At 35.8% G+C, this 19,553-nt stretch overlaps 1 protein-coding gene across 1 annotated transcript in view; it reads left to right on the top strand.

The window, feature by feature from the left end:
* LOC150100631 (fibrillin-1-like) overlaps window positions 1–19,553 on the top strand; it is a 1,594,375-nt gene that overhangs the window by 581,853 nt on the left and 992,969 nt on the right. The window contains exons 24-25 of the mRNA XM_090401848.1: window positions 2,767–2,892; window positions 17,187–17,312. Of these exons, the coding sequence (XP_090257974.1) occupies window positions 2,767–2,892; window positions 17,187–17,312 (252 nt within the window). The remainder of the gene's footprint in view (window positions 1–2,766; window positions 2,893–17,186; window positions 17,313–19,553) is intronic.

The raw sequence follows: 19,553 nt of genomic DNA, 5'->3' as shown, positions 1-19,553 counted from the left end.
TGGAGATACTTAATGAGCAGTTCATAAAGGTCTTTCAATCTTGTGAATGTGACTTCATGGAGAGATTGAGAGCAGTTGATGATGGGAAAGAGAGACTGACTGTAAGTGAGCAAGAGGTGTATGGGGAGTTGAGTAAACTAGATGTTAATAAGGCTGTGGGACTTGATAATATATCACCACGTATACTGAAGGAATGTGCCAGGGAGTAGACACCTGCCTTGACATATTTTTTTAATACGAGTCTTGCACTCAGTCAAGTTCCTAAGGAGTGGAAGGAGGGCAAGATTGTGCCACTTCATAAAGGAGGTGATCGAACTCGAGCATCAAACTATAGGCCTATCTGTGTGTCAGGTGTTATGGTTAAGTTGTTGGAGAAGCTTGTGAGAACTAGGATCCAGAGTTGGACTGACAACAATGGTATAATCTTTGATGAACAGCATGGATTTGCTAAAGGGAGATCATGTTTTAGTAATCTACTTACTTATTATAATAAAGTGACTGCTTCCTTGGACAGAGGAGAAGGATACACAGTAATATACTTGGATTTCGCAAAGGCTTTTGATAGAGTACCTCATGATAAGTTAACAGTCAAACTAGAGCAGATGGGGTGGGATATTAGATTAATGCATTGGATTGGAGACTGTATCTGATAGGTATCAACAAGTTGTGTATGGGGAAGCAATATCAAGGAAAGGGAAAGTCACTAGTGGAATGCCTCAGGGGTCTGTTTTAGGGCCATTACTGTTTAACTTGTATATTAATGATATTGATGAAGATTTGGATGGAGATATTCAGTTGTTTGCAGATGATGCAAAGTTGGGACGAGCCATGAAGAGTAGTGAAGATGTAGTGGCTTTACAAGAAGACTTGAATAAATTGAGTGATTGGGCACGGAAATGGGGATGTGAGTTCAATGTTGCAAAATGTAAGGTTTTAAAATTTGGAAAGCAAAGATGGGATGCAGAATTTATGCTTGGTGAGGATATATTGTTGGAGGTGGAGGAAATAAGAGATCTGTGGGTGATAGTGGATAAGGATCTAAAATTTAGGGAACACGTATATATACTTGAGAATGAAAATGGTAATGGGAGAATGATGAATACTGAGGAAGATATAATAGAGGCATTTAATGAGCAGTTTATTAAAGTATTCTATTATTGTGATTATAACCTAATGCAGAATTAGAGATCAGTGGTAATGGGGGAGGACTCAATGATGGTGAGTGAGCAGGAGGTATATGGGGAATTAAGTAAACTTAATGTCAACGAGGCCATAGGACTTGATAGTATATCACTGTGTGTGTTTGAGGGAATGTTCCAGGGAGTTAACAACAGCTGTAACTTACATTTTTAACATGAGTCTGGATTAGTCCAAGTTCCAAAGGAGTGGAAAGATGACAAAATTGTTTCACTTCATAAAGGAAGTAAGTAGATTGAGGCTTCAAATTATAGGCCAGTCAACTTGTCTGGAGTTGTTGTCAAGGTGTTGGAGAAGGTAGTGAGGACAAGGAATTCAGAAATTTGTAGACAGCAATAGAATTCTCTTTAATGGACAGCATGGGTTTGCTAAAGGAAGGTCATATTTTAGCAATCTACTTACTTATTATAACAAATTGACGAATATATATGATAAGGGGGGGGAGGATGTATATAAAGTACATTTAGTATAGTATATAGTATAGTATAGTTTAGTATAGTATGTAGTATAGTATAGTATAGTGTAGTATGTATAGTATCTAAATAAAGTATGTCGTATATTTAGATTTTGCAAAGGCTTTTGATTTACTGCCACATGACAAATTAGTGGTTAAATTGGAACAGATTGGGTTGCAGATAATGAAGATAATTCTGACATCTCTACACACGTATCCTGAATGGGCAAGTGTGCAGAGATGTCAGAATGTATTAAAGTGTAGTTTTTTTAAAAAAAAGGGAAGTAATGATGGGATATTTTAGAGGAGATAGAGCAGATGAAAGATCTGGGGGTGAATAGGGACTTGAAATTTTGGAGACATTTTGCTAAAATTTTGAGGACAAATCAGCAGATTATGGGAATGATGCAGAGAACACTGATGTATAGAAGTAAGGATGTTTTGATTCCATTATACAAGACTTTGATCAGGCCACATATGGATTACTGTGGCACAGATCTGGTTGCCAGGTTTTCAAAAGGGTGACGAGTTGTTGGAGAGGGGTTCAGAGGCAATTCACTAAATCAGTTTCTGGTCTCTGGAATGCAGAATATGAGAACAGATTGAGAGAATGTAAATTACTAAGCCTAGTGGATAGAAGGAAGGGGGGGGAGATGATCAAGGCATGTAAGTTGGTAATGGGTAATTACCAGATTTACTTGGATGAGATTTTTCATAGAATACCTGGAAACGAGTGAGAATGAGAGACTATTCCTGTAAGCTGTATAAAGTGGGTGTGAGGAGTGGATCTTTTTTGCATGGAGAATGGTGGGTAATTGGAATGCATTGCCTGAGAGTGTGGTGAGTGCAGATACAATGAATGCATTTATATGATGAACTATGCATGTGAGAGTGGGATCTCCCATGATGAGTCTCTTGACTCCATGGATGTCTGTTGATGATAATAATGATAATAATAATAATAATAAAATTAGTAGGAGACTTGTAAATTTTGTTTGATTAGCTAATTTTTTTCTGTTGAATTATTTTCCACTTTCCCCTCATTTTTCTTAGCAACATATATTAAAGTGGATTTATAACATATGACAGAGCTTAATTGTATGCATATTTTCTAGATGTCAATGAATGTGTTCATTTCCCACATATGTGTCAGAATGGAAGATGTCGTAATACTATTGGAAGTTTTAGTTGCCAGTGTAATCCAGGTTTCACTTTAGATACTGATGGGCTAAACTGCACAGGTAGGCAACTGGTGAGCATTGCTAGTCTTTTAGTCATTGTTTTAAATTTGTATGATCAAAGTTAACAAAAAGATAACACAAAAGAAAAATATATAAAAATAAATCTTTCAGAAGAGAATAATAATAATAATATTAAAAGAAATAATAATGATTAATTATTTTTATTATTATTATTATTATTATTATTATTGGCCTTTCACCAGGAACCAAGTCACTTAGAGTTGGTTCCATGAAAAATTGTCATAAACAGTTAATGAAAAGATATTTACTGAATGGCAATTCATCAAATGACAATCCATCAAAAAAAGCAAAGTGTCAAATAAACAGTTAATCAAACAACAATTTAACAAATGGTAATTCATCGAATAAACAATTAATCGAACAACAGTTCTTGGTCAATGCAATTCACAATAATTTTTTAATTAGTTCTTTCAAAATTCATTGAAATAGAAATTTTCTTGTTTAAATTGTTTGAAACAATTGTTTAAAACTGTTCAGTAACAATACCAAATGTTACCAAAGATTCAGACATATGTACGGTGGTTATTGACACACAATAAATATTTTGTTGTGGTTTAGAACATTATTTTGTAAATGTACATACTAATTCATTCTGTAGATAGTGATTTATCTCTAGACAAAAAATTTCATTCTACCTAATTTTTTCACAACAATGGTCAGATTAAATTAAAACTGATAAATTTTAATAAACATCTTAACCAGTGACAGCCTATGAAGTTTTAAGTGGGGGTGCTGCCTATACAAAATTTTTCAAAAAAACATTATTTTTTTTTCCTAATTAGTAGCCAGTTTATTAATAAATAAATCTGTAGATTTATTTGTAGTCAGAAAAAGACATAGAGAATTATGGAATAAATTTGTTTCTAATTTAGATCATGATTTATATAAAATAAGACCCAATGTATATAAGACTTTGAAACACTTAAATGCAGATACCAAAGAAAACATAAAATTAAACACTGAATTGAAATTAGAAGAATTTCGAAATTACTACACAGAACTGTGGACAGACAAATATTTTAAAAAAGACAACTGGCAAACAATTAACGAAAATGAAAAGGAAATAACTAAAGAAGAATTAGAAATCAGCCTGAAAGAAACAAGAAACGGAAAATCACCTGGAGAAGATAAGCTAGGTTCAGAACTATATAAATACGTAGGAACAAGATTCAAAGAAAGACTCTTATTATTTTTAAATAAAATTTACTCAACTGGTATCCCCCCCCCTATAGAATGGAAAAAAGCAATTGTGATTCCTATCTTTAAAAAAGGTAATAGAGATAGCCCTAAAAACTATAGAGGTATCAGTATACTAAATTCCTGTTACAAAATATATAGCAGAATCTTAAATAACAAACTAATGAAATTTGCCAAAATGCTGGCCTGGTTGGCCGAATGGTTGGCATATCCACTCTCTAGCCCAAAGGCTGTGGGGTCGAATCCTGCTATGGGCATGGATGTTTGTGATTGTCTGTGAAAATACTAGTGGTGGTGGTGGGCAGTAGATGGAGTTGGTGTAGATGATGAAGTTCACTGTAGTTGGGTGGAGACAGAGAGTTGTAGAGTAGGTGCCCTCCCTCGATGAGTCTTTGGACTCCTTGGAGGTGTCACATAATAATAATTATTATTAATTATTATAATTATAATTATTAAAACTGTGAGAAGAACACAATGAATTGTGGCAATAATGCTGAGGATACTGACTTCTAGAAGTAAGGAGATTCTGGTTCCATTGTATAAGGCTCTGTTTAGGATGCATTTGTCTACTGTGAATAGATTAGGCAAAACTTTGTGCTTCTGTTTTCTTTTTTTTTAATTAGATGCAACTTGCTAGGAAAGAGGAATCAAAGATTTAACTTTAGATTTAAGCAGGGATGTATGTGTGCTGGTAACAGCATTTGGCATGCTAAAGGGAATAAACAAAAACAAAAAATAAATGCAGTGGGTTCTGTCTTTGTGAGAAGCATAAAGTATATACAAATTTTATTATCATAATTATGACTTGTAAAATATTGGCAGTCATCAGGCATCAGAATATTATTCTGATGATTGACGACTAATTACTTCAGAGAAAGTGGCCTAGCCAAAATTAAGTGGATGTGTGTTAGTTTGACAGGAACATTAAGATATTATTCCTGTAAAATTGGTATAAGGTATGATCCTATAATGTTGTGCTGCATAGAGTAGATTATAGAGAAAAGAAGCAAAAATGGGTGTCGAAGAAGCATGCCCCCTGCTGGATTTTCAGTGTCACTATGTGTAAGCTCAAATTCTATTAGTTATTGTGGATTGAAGTTCAGCAATGCTAGCTGGCTTTAGCACTACTGGATGGAAAGCTTTACAGATATCATTATATTATATTATATTATATTATATTATATTATATATTACAAGACAAACAGGAAGACTGTTTATTTCAAATGATTTATCATAAATACATTTTGAATCTCTCAATGTATAAAGGCCAGTAAATAAATAAATATATATATATATATATATATATATAAAAGATCACATACCATCATATATTTCAATGATCATCCTGAAACAACAAATTAATTATATGCTACATTTGATAACTTTTATTGTTATTAATACAGTTCTCCTAGACTCAAAAACTTCATTGAAGGAGAAGTTTTTACAACTAATCTTATTAGTAGTGTAGCCAACTGTCCTGCTTTACCTGGGACGGTCCAAACCCTTACCCTTTGACTTGAAACATGTCTGAAAATCCCTGATTTTGTGAACTAGATATTCGAATTTTTAAAGAAAAGAAAAATAAATTAAGGAAAATGAATTTTGTAAACTAGGACCTGGAATAAAGTATTAATTTTTCTGGTTTGAGACTGATAGTTAGTGCCATCATGCCATCTTAGTAATACTTGAATTGTTCTTCATTAGAATTTAACAGCACTAATTATAATTAGTAATAGTATTTTTTATCAATAAAAATATGAACAGTATATAATATACATTTTATTCATTTCAATAACACATATGCTAAAATAAAACATAAAGGAAATAACTGAATTTTTTTATTATTATTATGCTCTCTAATACCTTACAGACTTAATCAGATGCAATATATTAAGTTCAGGTTTTTCAGTTTAGTAATGCATCATAGCATTCTTAATCATTGTGTGGGTGTGAATATCTTATCTTATGGCTGTGGTTAGTGTTTCCAAATTCACGACATTTTGGAACCTTCGGGAATCAAGAACAGGAAATCGTATTTCTCGAGAATTCCCAAAATAATCTTTTTTATTTAATTTTAGTTGATCCTCTGTAATAATGGCTATAACAGTAAATGTTAATAAACAGAAAAGCCGTAGAGAAGTGGGGCAACCAGGTTTCATAGCCCCGGCGCAGTCTTTCAGAGGTTTCAAGACATTCCTATATGTAAAAGATCGAAGCAAAAAATGAGTAAATGAAATTTCTTAAATGGAGGTTGACCGGAATTTCATGACTAGTGCATCTCTTGCCCTGAACGTTAAACTGAGGTCACTACAGTATCATTTTGGCTAGGTTTCTGTTATATTTCAGGTTTTCTTAAAATATAAACAACGTAATTAATGCAAACGTTATTTAACCAAACCTTAAGGAGGAAATAAATACATTAGATATATCGATATCCGACTTTGTTGCTCCAGGAACGGAGAATAGGAAGACAAGTAGTATGATAGGAGCGAATGAGAAAATAATAGTTGATAGTGTGGAAGGTGTGAGTGACTGTGGAAGTTTAGGAGATGGTTTTGTATGGGAGAGTGAATTTAGATTAAGAGTGACTGACCTGCAGAGGGAGATAGATGAGTTGAAAGAGGAGGTGGAATGTCTAGTGAATGAGAGCAGAAGTATGAAAGATAAGAATAGGAGAATGGAAGAGATAAATGCAAGGCAAATCAGAGTAGGAGAGAGAGAGAATTTAAGGAGTATGAGAGAGAGGTATGGGGGTGCTAGAAGAGGAGAGAATGGAAACAGTAGAAGAGAGGGAATGAGAGAGAGGTATGGGAATGCTAGCAGACGAGAGGATGGAAACAGTAGGAGAGACGGAATGAGAGAGAGATATGGAAGTGCTAGAAGAGGAGAGAATGGAAACGGTAGGAGAGATGGAATGAGAGAGAGGTATGGGAATGCTAGAAGACGAGCGGATGGAAACAGTAGTAGGAGAGACAGAATGAGAGAGGGATATGGAAGTGTTAGAAGTGGAGAAAATGGAAACAGTAGGAGAGAGGGAATGAGAGAGATGTATGGGAGTGCTAGAAGAGGAGAGAATGGAAACAGTAGAAGAGAGAGGTATGGGAATGAAAGAAGAGGAGAGAATGGAAACAATAGGAGCGAGGGAATGGTAAGAGGTATAATGTATGGCGACTCAATGATTCGTGGTGTTCAAGATAGGATGTGTGAGGAGTGTTTGCCAGGAGGAACAATAGAAAGGGTGGCTATGGCAATTAAGAGAGGTGAAAGGGTGGATGAGATGATTGTGATGGTAGGAACGAATGACTTGAGTGGTAATGTAAGTCGGGCAGCGAGAGATATGAGATTTTTGCTTGAGACTGTACGGAAGAAGACAGAGAGAGGAAAAATAGTGTGCGTGTTGCCTAGGTATGATAATGATGAGCTGAGCAGAAGAGCGGTGATATTGAATGGCATAATAGCGAGAATGTGTGACAAGAGAGGACTGGTATATGTGGATGCTTGGAGTGCGTTTGAGGAAAGAGAGGAGTTGTATGCGAGAGACTGTTTACATTTGAATGAGGAAGAGCGTAGGCATCTGGAGAGATTGCTGTTCTGAACGAGTCAGTGTGTCCCAGGGAGGATGATAGCAGGGGTGGCCTCTTGTGGGAATGGATACTTGGGAGAAGGGAGACAATGTCAGGTAACACTGAGCTCAGTGGAGTCTAGAAGGGATAAGGCTGGGTATAGAAACAATGGCATTTATGTGCTGTATACTAATGCCAGGAGTATCCGGAATAAGGGAGAGGAATTGGTGGCGCAGATAGCATCAGCCTGGCCAAAAATTATTGCGATCACTGAGACGTGGTTGACAGAAGAGGATATAAAAACAGGAATAGAAGTCGCTGGGTATAGCATTTTTCGTCAGGATAGGAGGGGAAAGCGTGGTGGTGGGGTGCTGCTTATGATAAGTGATGACCTATGTCCTCTAAGAGTGGAGAATTTGGAAGGAAGTGAGACAAATGATTTTGAGAGCGTATGGTGTGAGCTAGAGGTAGGCAAGACAGGATATTTAGTGGGGTGTTGCTACAGACCCAGGAGCACAGAGGATGGGGACCAGGAGATGTTTAGACAGCTAAGTTTGGCAAGTGCAAGAAGTATGATTGTTATGGGAGATTTTAACTTCAGTAGTATAAATTGGAGAGAGGAAGATGCATGTAACAATAGGGGAATGGAATTTCTAGAATTCTTGAGGGACAAATGTCTTAGGCAACATGTAACAGAGGGAACAAGAGGTTCAAAAATTTTGGACTTGGTTATAGCATCAGAAGAGTTGATAATAACTGAGTTGACGTCTCTCCCACCAGTTGGAGAGAGTGACCATATGGTGTTGACATGGAAAATGAATAGACATGCAGGAGTATCAAAGAGACGGGAACTTATGTGGAATTATAAGGCAGGTGATTATAATAGTCTTAAACGTCAACTTCGGGAAGTTTCATGGAGGGAGGAATTGGACGGCCGGGATATCACCAGTGCGTGGGAAATTGTGAAAGAATATTTGTTATCAGCAATGGTAAGTTGTATACCACGAGTGAAGAAGAGGGCGCAATTTGGAGTAAACTGGATGACAAACAACATTAAACAGGAACTGCATGCGAAAAAGAGGCTATGGAAGAGATATAAGGAGACAGGTGAAGAGAGGATGGGTGAAGAATATAAGACACAGGCCAGAAGAGTGACTCGTGTGGTAAGGAAAGCGAAACTGGAATATGAGAGGAGATTGGCCCTAAGATCCAAAGAAAATCCTTGGGAATTTTTTAGCTATGTGGCCAGTAGGAGGAGGACTGTGGAAGAATGATATTGTGGGATAAAAATGGGAATAGAGTGACTGATGCAGAGGACATAGTGGAATTGTTCAATGAACACTTTATTGGAGTATTTCATCCTAGAGGAGTCAGTTTTAATGCTAGAGGGATAGGACTGGTACGAGGTCTGGAGGTACAGGAGGAGAGTGTGTTTCAGATACTGAGTACTCTGGATGTCAGTAAAGCTGTGGGACTGGATGGTATTTCGCCACGAGTTTTGAGAGAATGTGCTAGCGAATTGACAATACCTTTAACGTGGCTTTACAATGAAAGTCTGGCTTTGGCAAAGGTGCCCAGGGAATGGAAGGAAGGTAAGATAGTGCCATTGCATAAGGGTGGTAACAGACTGGAAGTGTCTAATTATAGGCCAGTCTGTGTGTCATCAGTAGTTGTTAAGATCTTGGAGAAAGTAGTGAGGGACCGTGTACAGCATTGGGCAGATGAGGGTAATGTTATCTGTGAGAATCAACATGGATTTGTGAAAGGACGCTCTTGTTTTAGCAATATGCTAGCCTTTTATAATAAAGTTACAAGAGCATTAGATGAGGGAAAGGCATATACTGCAATTTTCTTAGACTTGGCGAAGGCATTTGACAGGGTGCCACATGATAAGCTGATATTTAAGTTGCAGCACATGGGTCTGGATGTCAGATTGGTCAACTGGATTCAGGATTGGCTGTCTGATAGGTATCAGAGAGTTGTGTATGGTGGAGCAGTTTCCAGGAGGCAGAGGGTTACAAGTGGGGTCCCACAGGGCTCAGTACTAGGACCTATATTGTTTAACCTTTATATCAATGACATAGCCAGTGGATTGCAGGGGGATATTCAGTTGTTTGCGGATGATGCGAAGCTGGGAAGGATTATTATTAATAGCGCAGATGTGGTAGCCCTGCAAGAGGATTTAAATAAGCTAGAAAGATGGGCAAATGAATGGGGGTCTCAGTTTAATGCAGCAAAATGTAAGGTCTTGAGGTTTGGGAAACATCGATGGGATGCTGCATACTCTATGGGAGGAGTTATACTGGAGGAAGTAGGGGAGACAAGAGATCAGGGGTTGATGATTGATAGAAACCTGAAGTTTAGGGGACATATTGCAAAGGTGGTGAAGGTAACACAGAGGATTGCTGCTATTATGAGAAGGACACTGACCTGCAGAGATAAGAGGGTTATCATTCCGTTGTATAAGTCTCTGATCAGACCACACTTGGACTATTGTTCTCAGATTTGGTCCCCAGGATTTGAAGGGGATAAATTAACTGTGGAAAGGATACAAAGACGTATGACAAAGATGGTTTCAGGACTGTACAATCATAGTTATGAGGATCGGCTGAGAGAATGTGGACTGCAGAGTTTGGCGGATAGAAGAAGGAGAGGTGATATGATTGAGACTTTTAAACTGTTGAGAGGTGGTTACAGGGTCGACACTGGGGAGTTCTTTCGCTTGGTTGATCAGCGGGAAGGAGTGATGACAAGAGGCCATCCCTGGAAGTTACGAAAGGAAACTGTGAGCAAGAGGGTAAGGAGTGGTTTCTTTGTGTGGAGGGTGGTTGAGCCGTGGAATGCATTGCCTGATTTAGTGGTGGGAGCGAGAACGGTCAGTGACTTTAAAGAGTGGTATGATAAACTTTGTGTTTCTCAGGGGGGGACCTCCCCTCGATGAGTCTTGACAGACTTTATGTCTTAGGAAGGACCTCCCTCGATGAGTCTTTTGACTCCTTGGAGGCCTGAATAATAATAATAATAATAATAATAATAATAATTAAAGTATACAGTGAGTTTTTACATATATCACACAATGTATTAACATTCCCAATCTCATTTAAATATTTTCTTTATTAAATTAAACATTAATAGAAAACAAATGCAAATATTATTCATTTGAAAATTAAAAAATACTTCAAATAGTTTTTATTTGTCATTTTTAAAATGAAACTTTAAGAAACATAGCGCATTAATTGCTCGATCAGAAAATCGTGATCTTTTCTTTGTAACAAACATACTTGATGTGAAAAAATTTCTTTCATTTTCTGTAGACGTTGGTCAAATTGTTAAGAGTGCATCTAAAAGCATCTTCAAGTTGGGAGTGAGAGAATGTGTTGCTTCATATAAGCTCATTTCCTTCTTAGAGAAGCAAATCTTTTGTCTGCATGCATAGGGCTAGGCTTTGATGTCGAAATTGATATTGCTTTAGTTAATTCACTCTTCATATCAGATTCTGATTTAATGTCAGAACTCTGTGTAAGGATATCTTCTATTTCTTTTATTGGAACTTCTTCTGCTGTAAATGTTCCTATAAAAAGTCTTTCCATTAATGACTTCGCCAATCGTGCAATTTCATTCTTCCTTGACAAGGCAATAAATTCGTCCTCTTCCATCTCACATAAACAACTAACGCTGCTCAAGTACTTTGTGAGAGATACAAGATCTCTATTTCTACGTTTAACCGATTCAAATTTTATTTCCTTTAAAAGCATTTGGCTCATTGAATAATTCTGTTTTTCTAAATTACTGAATAGAAACTTAAAAATTCTTTCAGTTGTGAGAATATTAGCTTCTCTATTGCTTAAGGCTTCAACTGCTAATCTTACAGGTTGTAAGCAATTCAACATACCTCTCAATATTTCATAATACTCTTCTCACCATAAGTGATCGAGTTTCAGCTCTCGTAAAACAGTGTTAATCGGATTTACGATCTTTAAAAATCTCTCTATCATTCTCTCCAGTGTGCTCCAGTATGTTTTAAAGTCCAAAATGACTTCTAGTTCCCTCTTTTCACTCTTGGTTATTTCTTGCTGCAAAAGAGAATTTTTTACTGGAGAATATTTAAATATTTTCATAATTCTTCGTACGCTGCTAATTGCCGAAGATAGATTATCTCGCAAATCATACTGATCCGCTCGGGCCACACCATCTAAGTCAGATTCACTGTTATCATCTTTATCATATTCAGAATCTGTATTGAATTCACTATCACTGCTACAAGTCACTGATGCTTCACCTTTCAACTTTTTAACATAAAATATTTTTGTTACAGCTAGATTTAGCGCATGGTTGTAGCAGTACTGTTGAATAGTCGGTGATAATTTTCCGAATTTTTCAATAGCAGCTGCACCATCACTTGTAATTGCAACCGCATCACTTTCAAGTTTTAACTGAAAGTTTTCTCATCTTTCCTGAAGCAAGGCTAACACTTTTTCCACAGGACAGTTCCCATGTATTCTTATTAAACCAAGGTTCATAGAGGTCTCATTGCAGTATATGTGAACATTCATGTATCTGCGATTCTTGCAACTGGTCCACTTGTCTGTTGAAATACTCAGTTTTTTATTATCACATTTGAATATTTCCAATTTCTGGATATACAGTTGTTTCACTTTACTATAATAATTATGTATTAGTGTCATAACTGAAGATGGACTTCTTGGCAACTGCATTCCTTTGCTTTTGAAACTTTCCATAATAACTCACTTTTTGTGATGATGTTGACTGATATCCCATCCAAGGCTGCTAATTTGCTTACAGTTTCTTCTAAATCCAATCCTTTGACATAATGTAAAATTGTCATTTGTCTCTTAGAAGATGAAGGCATTGGCTCATCATTATTCAATTCAGACTGTTTTTTCCTTTTCATTCCATGAATGTATACTAGGTCCCTATGTGGACCACTGGTTGATGATGCTTTGCATTGCAAAGTTTTAGAGCATATCTGGCAACGAGCTGATTCGTTATCTTTATCTTTTCTAAAATATTCCCAACATTCTTTATACTCTTTACTCATTATGATGGCAATCTATAAAAAAATATTAAAATATGATTTAATAAAAAATAATTTGTTAAAAATTTTCCAGATTTCCCGACCATATATTCTCGTGATTCGGGAACGGGAAAACAAAAAAAATTCTCGAGAACGGGCTGGAATTCCTTCCTGCCCAGAAACCCTAGCTGTGGTAATTATCAAATCTATCAAGTGTCAGTCTACTTGCAATGTAGCAATCAAACCAATAAACAATAACTAACTGGTGTCATCCTCAGATAAGCTTAATAAAAGCTTTGAGGATTCAGGCTGAGACTTCACTCTTCAACTGGGATCAATATAAAGAACAATCCATTTATTACAATTACAGCATTGAAATGCATTAAAATAAATAAATAAACAAACAACTGCTTTAATGGACAATTTGGAAAGAAAGTATATAATGTATGTGCATGTCTATTATAAAGAAATTATATTTGTTGTTATTATATATAAGGAAGTTATATTTGGTTTTTGTAGAGGAGCTTGTATAGCTCAGTAGAAGTGGCTTTTGCACTCTACAGCGCTTGACCGCACGATGAAAGGCATTCGAATCCAGTCGCTGACTAGAGGAACTTTTTCTAAGCCTTTTCTCGACCGGTTCCGGAGTTAGTCGATCTCTGGCACGGGCTAGCGGGTTTATTCCTACCGGAAACTCGGGTTTTTCATTCAATTAACTCAAGAAAATCAGCCGTCGAACCCACACTATTTTCAGACATTAAAATTATTGTGTTAGGGTTAGGGATCACCAGATGGCGGCACTTACTAGCCACCTTCTTCACTGCATGCCGATTAATTAGTGATAGCCTTGGGCCAGCTATCTCTGATTGGCTATCAGTAATGATTGAACTGCCCACTCAGTCTCCAAAAGTTAGATAGGGCTAAAAAACAGCCTCGCCTACTCCCTATACTGGAACAAAAAGGCATTAGCTGATTTTATATTTGTTCTTATTATATATAAAGAAATTATATTTGTTGTTATTATATATAAAGAAATTATATTTGTTGTTATTATATATAAAGAAATTATATTTGTTGTTATTATATAAATACTGTACAGTGTAATTATATTCAACTGCAACTATAAATTACTGATTAACAGTTATTATTGTTGAAAGTTTTTCCACTTGGTTATACTATAAATTAAAGATGCCAAGAAATTATATTCTTGGTTTAATCCTTTATCCAAGTGTAAGGAAACAAAATTTGCACCTGAAGTATTTTCAGGACTGGGCAACTCGTATATAGAGGCTAATGATTTCACATCACTTGCCTTGGTATCCCATAATGCAAAGCACATATCCTTACAGACATGTATAATGCTATGCATTATGCAAAGGGTCATTACCCAGATCGGTTTCGACCATTATTGATATCTCATCAGTAGGAGCCAGACCCAGAGGTGATACCAAGTTTGAAGTAATGCAGAAGTCAGATTTCCATAGACAAGTAGACAAAAGGTGTCACACCCTATTATTAAAATATTCTGGATTAGAGAGAGTTGTTGGAAGTTTTTTCATTTGGTTATACTATAAATTAAAGATGCCGAGAAATTATATTCTTGGTTTAATCCTTTATTGAAGTGTAAGCAAACAAAGTTTGCACCTGAAGTATTTTCCCTTCGCATAATGCATAGCATTATACATGTCCGTAAGGATATGTGCTTTGCATTATGGGATGCTAAGGCAAGTGATGTGAAGACATTAGCCTCTATATACGAGTTGCCCTGTTCTGAAAATACTTCAGGCACAAACTTTGATTGCTTACACTTGGATAAAGGATTAAACCAAGAATACAATTTCTGGGCATCTTAATTTATAGTATAACCAAGTGGATAAACTTCCAACAACTACCTCTAATCCAGAGTATTTTAATAATAAGTGATTAGAGATTAAAATTATTATTAAATTATCACCTTATTATTAAAATAAGGTGATTAGATTATTAGAGATAGTAAAATACTCTTATATGGAAATATGACTTCTGCATTACTTCAACCATGGTATCACCTCTGGGTCTGGCTCCCACTGATGAGGGTCAAAGTGGGTATGATTTACATAATTTTAAAAACACACAGGTGCATGGAGTTCCAGGCCGAGCAGTAGAATTTATTCTGTTTCTGCTACATGATCTAATCTGCTTAGTTAATATGAAAAAGCAGTCGATGACAGTGCTATTAGTGGACCTTACTCAAGCATTTGATAATATACGGCATCACTTTTTGTTCCACATCATCCAGCAAACTGGTGTAGGTAAAAAAATGCTCGCTGTTATCAAAGGATAACAGATATCAGTAACGGCCTATGCCAATTCTACTACCCACCTCCTAGTTAATGGGTTCCTGTCAGACCTTGTTAAAATTTGAATAGAAGTCATGCAAGGCTGCTCTCTTAGTCCATTGCTCTTTGCACTGGTTCTTGAGCCTTTCTTACAGGAAGTCAACAATACACATGTTGTGCGAGGAATAACAGTTCCTTCAACTATGAAGGAATAGGTATTAGCATATGCTGATAATGTAGTGGGCACTTTAGGTAGACTGAATGTGTACCATCCAGATCCTTGGAATTTTCATGCCATCTTTGTTGTTGATATTTCGGTGTTTTATCAGGATTTCACAGGATTCCTTAAATTTCCTTTCATACCAGGTTTTTGTGTGGTGTAAGGAGCAGGTGCTTTTTCAGTTGATTTGGTGTAAGGTGTTGAGTTGACGGACCACGCACTCAACACCTTACTGGATCTGGATGGTACACATTCAGCCTACCTAATATGAAAGATCCAGCATAAGTCAGGACTCTAGCCAATCCTTAGCTAGTATTAGAAACCATTCCATACCAACTGGCTGGAATGATGTTAATATATGTATATAGTACACAACTAATAATAGTACTCTAGCATTGATGTATAATTTTTTATTTTTATTTTATTTTATTTTATTATTATTATTATTATTTTTTTTCACCAGAGGTCCGGCCAACAATTGTTGTAGCGGTTGGTCAGTGTCTTTAACAAACCAGTTTGATTGTAGTATAGCTTGTTTCCTGTGTATAGTTGTATGCTCCAGAAGATAACCTTGACATAAAGGTCTAAACATCGAATGTAGATTTTAGTTATATTAAACTAAAGTTTTTATTCAAACACGGTAGTTGTCTCCATAATTTTCAAAAATGCATTCGGATCACCGTGTAAGCCTAAAAGAAAGGGCCCATAAGACTAAGATCCTGACATAGCTTTCTAGCAACTGTTGAACCATCTAAAAACCCTCCAGAGACAAGACTTCAACAATGGCTTGCACTTTACCCTCAGAATAATACTGGTATTCCAACAGCCGAACATCTTCCACGTGGTGCCCACTTGGACTAGAATACTTGAAAAAACCTCAACAGATTTTGAACGACACTGTTCAAAATGTTTGTTTGCATAGGATGCTGCAAACAAAGCCTCATCAAATTGGACTACCTCATTGGACCAGATAATTATGATTATGGGACAACCCAGTCCATGGAACAACATTTTCTTGTCTCCTTTTTCAATCACCTTGCACAAAAGAGGATGTAATATCTTGCACAGAAAGAGCATTTGATTACACAAGATACTGGAGAAACATCTGATCATATTTATTGTATATAACGTATGTATAGTTTTTTTCTTTTTCTTTATATTTTACTTATTATTTTATGTATAATTCACCTACCAGATTTAAGCTGTTCTCATTTGTAATGTATCCTAATTTTTTGTAAATAATGTTATACCACGTACTTACTACTGTACCACTTGTGTTTTAATATGAAATAAAAAGTTAAGATTTCTCTGATCCACCTTCAACAAGCTCCTTAAACACCCAGCTAAAAAGATGTTCTGTGGTTGTTATACATGACAATCCAGGGTCATTTGCACCTGTTGACAGTATGATGAAAAATGACCAATACATAAAAATATTAAAGAAAAGATTAGTCCCATAGATCCAGAAAGACAACTAATCTTCCACCAGGATCTTGTTCCATGCCATACTTCAATAGCCAGGTAACTTTTCTAACATTAATCTAATAGAAAATTTGTGGGCCATAGTGAAAAAGAGACTTGGAAAATTAAATTGTGATACAAAGGATAACTTAATACAATCCATTATAAAAGTATGGTTTCGAGATGCAGAAATAAGAAAAATGTGATCTACATTGGTAGAACACATTTTTCTTATTTCTTCATCTTGTGCATTAATTGACTTAGGCATGCAAATTAATAACCTTATTAATCGCATGCCTAAGTGAATTAATGAACTTAGAAATTATTAGGCAAAGTTGGAGTTTAATTTTTGTAGTTATTTTTTTGCGAAATTTAAATTTTTCTTTAAAATGTGTGTTCAGATTAATTTGTTCACTACTGTGTATATATACCGGTGTATATATATATATATGTATATATATATATATATTTTTTTTCAGACATTAATGAATGTGCTATTGCTCATGGAGTATGTGGAAATGGTACATGTAAAAATACTGCAGGATCTTTCAGATGTGAATGTAATGAAGGTTTTGAAGATGTTATGATGATGCAAATGTGCATGGGTAAGTATTTACAATAACAAAGTATGCACTTTCTTATATAAAATAAGCTGAAATTATATATTTTTTATTTTTTATTAATAGAATAACAGAATCACTAATTCCAATATATGAATTGCTAACTGTAGGAAAGTGACTTGTCCTTTCTTTTTTTTTTTTTTTTTTTTTTTTTGGAAAATGGCTTGATTAAGATCTCTTACTGCTGATTAAGGTTGAAATATACTACAGATTTTGAGAGTGATGGATTAATTATAAAGATGTTAGGGTCTAGAAAATTATTCAAGTATTTTAAAAATTAAAATGTTGAAACAAATAAACTTATATACAGTTTATGGTTGTTCCTGGAAAGTTGGCAAAAATGAATGTCCTCTTTCTGGAGTTAGTGATTCGTATATGCACTAAATCATATTTATATGAATAATTTTATCCACCTGCACTAATCACATCATAGGAAATGAACATTTTAGGAAAATCAATGGCATTTCAAAAGTTAGTGATTATTTTATATGGTGACAGTCATGAAGAAAGGAAAATTTGTTTCTGGTTTACTTGGGGTGAGAATATATTTGAGGACTGATACATTATTATTATTATTATTATTATTATCCCAAGACACCATTGTGTCAAAGACTCATCTAGGAGGTCCTTTTGTCATACACACTGCTCATCACACCACACCTTAAACACACTCAAATCCTCTGCAGACACCACACTCTCAGGCAACACATTCCAATCTTCACAACTCTGCATGCAAAAAACCTGCTTCTCACTTCCCTGCTCACATCCTCCTTATACATCTTCCAGGGATGTCCTCTGGTTCTTCCCTGATCTCCCACCATTTGCTGTGAAACCTCTCCAACATTGTACAACATCATTGTCTAGATATTATGAAAAGTTAGTTGGAAGTAATGAAGTTATTGTGCATATCTATTATTGTTATGTTCTCAAGCATGGTAAGTTAGTGATGTTATGGAGTGAAAAACTAAATGTAGGTCACCCACATTAGCCATTATTCACATGATACTTTTCACATCAAGTCTCTTAATGGTCAGGGAGCAGAAGACCCATTGCATTGTAAGGAATGCTGAGAATTGACAGCTGGTTTCTGACCTAACATCCAATACTCACTTTTTCATGGTGAACCCCATTAATTGTTATCTACCTAGATACAGAATGAATGAGAATGGGCTGGCAATATGCAGTTTAGCTGACCAAACTCTATTTTGTATTTATTTGCTTAAATGAAAAGTCAAATGATGGTACAAGATAAAATATCATTCTAGCTGAGTTGTTACCCAGTTAAATAAGACCCACTATTTTTGTCAGAGAATCAGGGCAAAATGGCAAGAAGTCAGTCACTGAAACAAAGTCTAATTCACTATCAGCAGAATTCATGATGGGCATCATCAGAATACGAAGTACCAATTGAAAAAAAAATGTATTATTGACAGATGAATTAGAAAAGTAGCACTTTAACATAATAGTTTTAATAAAGTGTTCTAAAGAAGAAATAGAAGATATTCTATTCAGGCATATCCATGTAGTGTGTGGTATCTCATTTTGATGTGAGCAAACATCAAAATGGGAAATTTGACAATGATATTTTTGTGTGCCAACATTGTACATCATGTTCCCGGTGAATGTTCTACTGAGCAAGACATGGAAGAATTTCTCAGGTTATTAGAAAAGGCAGCTGACATAAAGATAAAGGAAAAGTTGCTCTTTGTGAGAGGTCTAAACGGCAGAGTAGCAAATAGTTTTAAAAAAATTGAATTAAAGTGCAAAGCTAATAGGTAAGTACCTACTGGATTTCTGTTCAGTATACATCAACTAATTTTAACTAATACCACATTGTTATTATTATTGTCATTAGACCTCCATGGAGTGAAATGACCCATCACAGGAGGGTGCACTGTCACACACACACACACAGCTCATCATTATGCTATTCCTTAAACACATTCACCATTCTGCAGTTGCCACACTCTCAGGCAGTGTAATCCAGTCATCTACCATTTTCCATGCAGGAAACTTACCACCTAAGAGGTGGTAGGTTTGCTGCATGGATAGTTCTCCTGTGCTCACACCCTGCTTATATCACATCCAGCTTCCAGGGTGGCCTCCTGACTGTTCCTCCCCTGGCTAACTCCCCCACTCAATGAAATACCTCATCCACATTAACCTTGTAACAACCCCCTTTCCAACTTATATGTCTCAGTCATATCCTTCCTTCTTCTATCCACT

The sequence above is a fragment of the Typopeltis vanoorti genome, chromosome 12 (assembly GCF_054136105.1).
Source record: "Typopeltis vanoorti isolate ZY-2024b chromosome 12, IOZ_Tvanoo_1.0, whole genome shotgun sequence".
Classification (NCBI taxonomy): domain Eukaryota; kingdom Metazoa; phylum Arthropoda; class Arachnida; order Uropygi; family Thelyphonidae; genus Typopeltis; species Typopeltis vanoorti.
The sequence above is the reverse complement of the archived record's forward strand: the minus strand, read 5'-3'. Positions and strand labels throughout refer to the sequence as shown.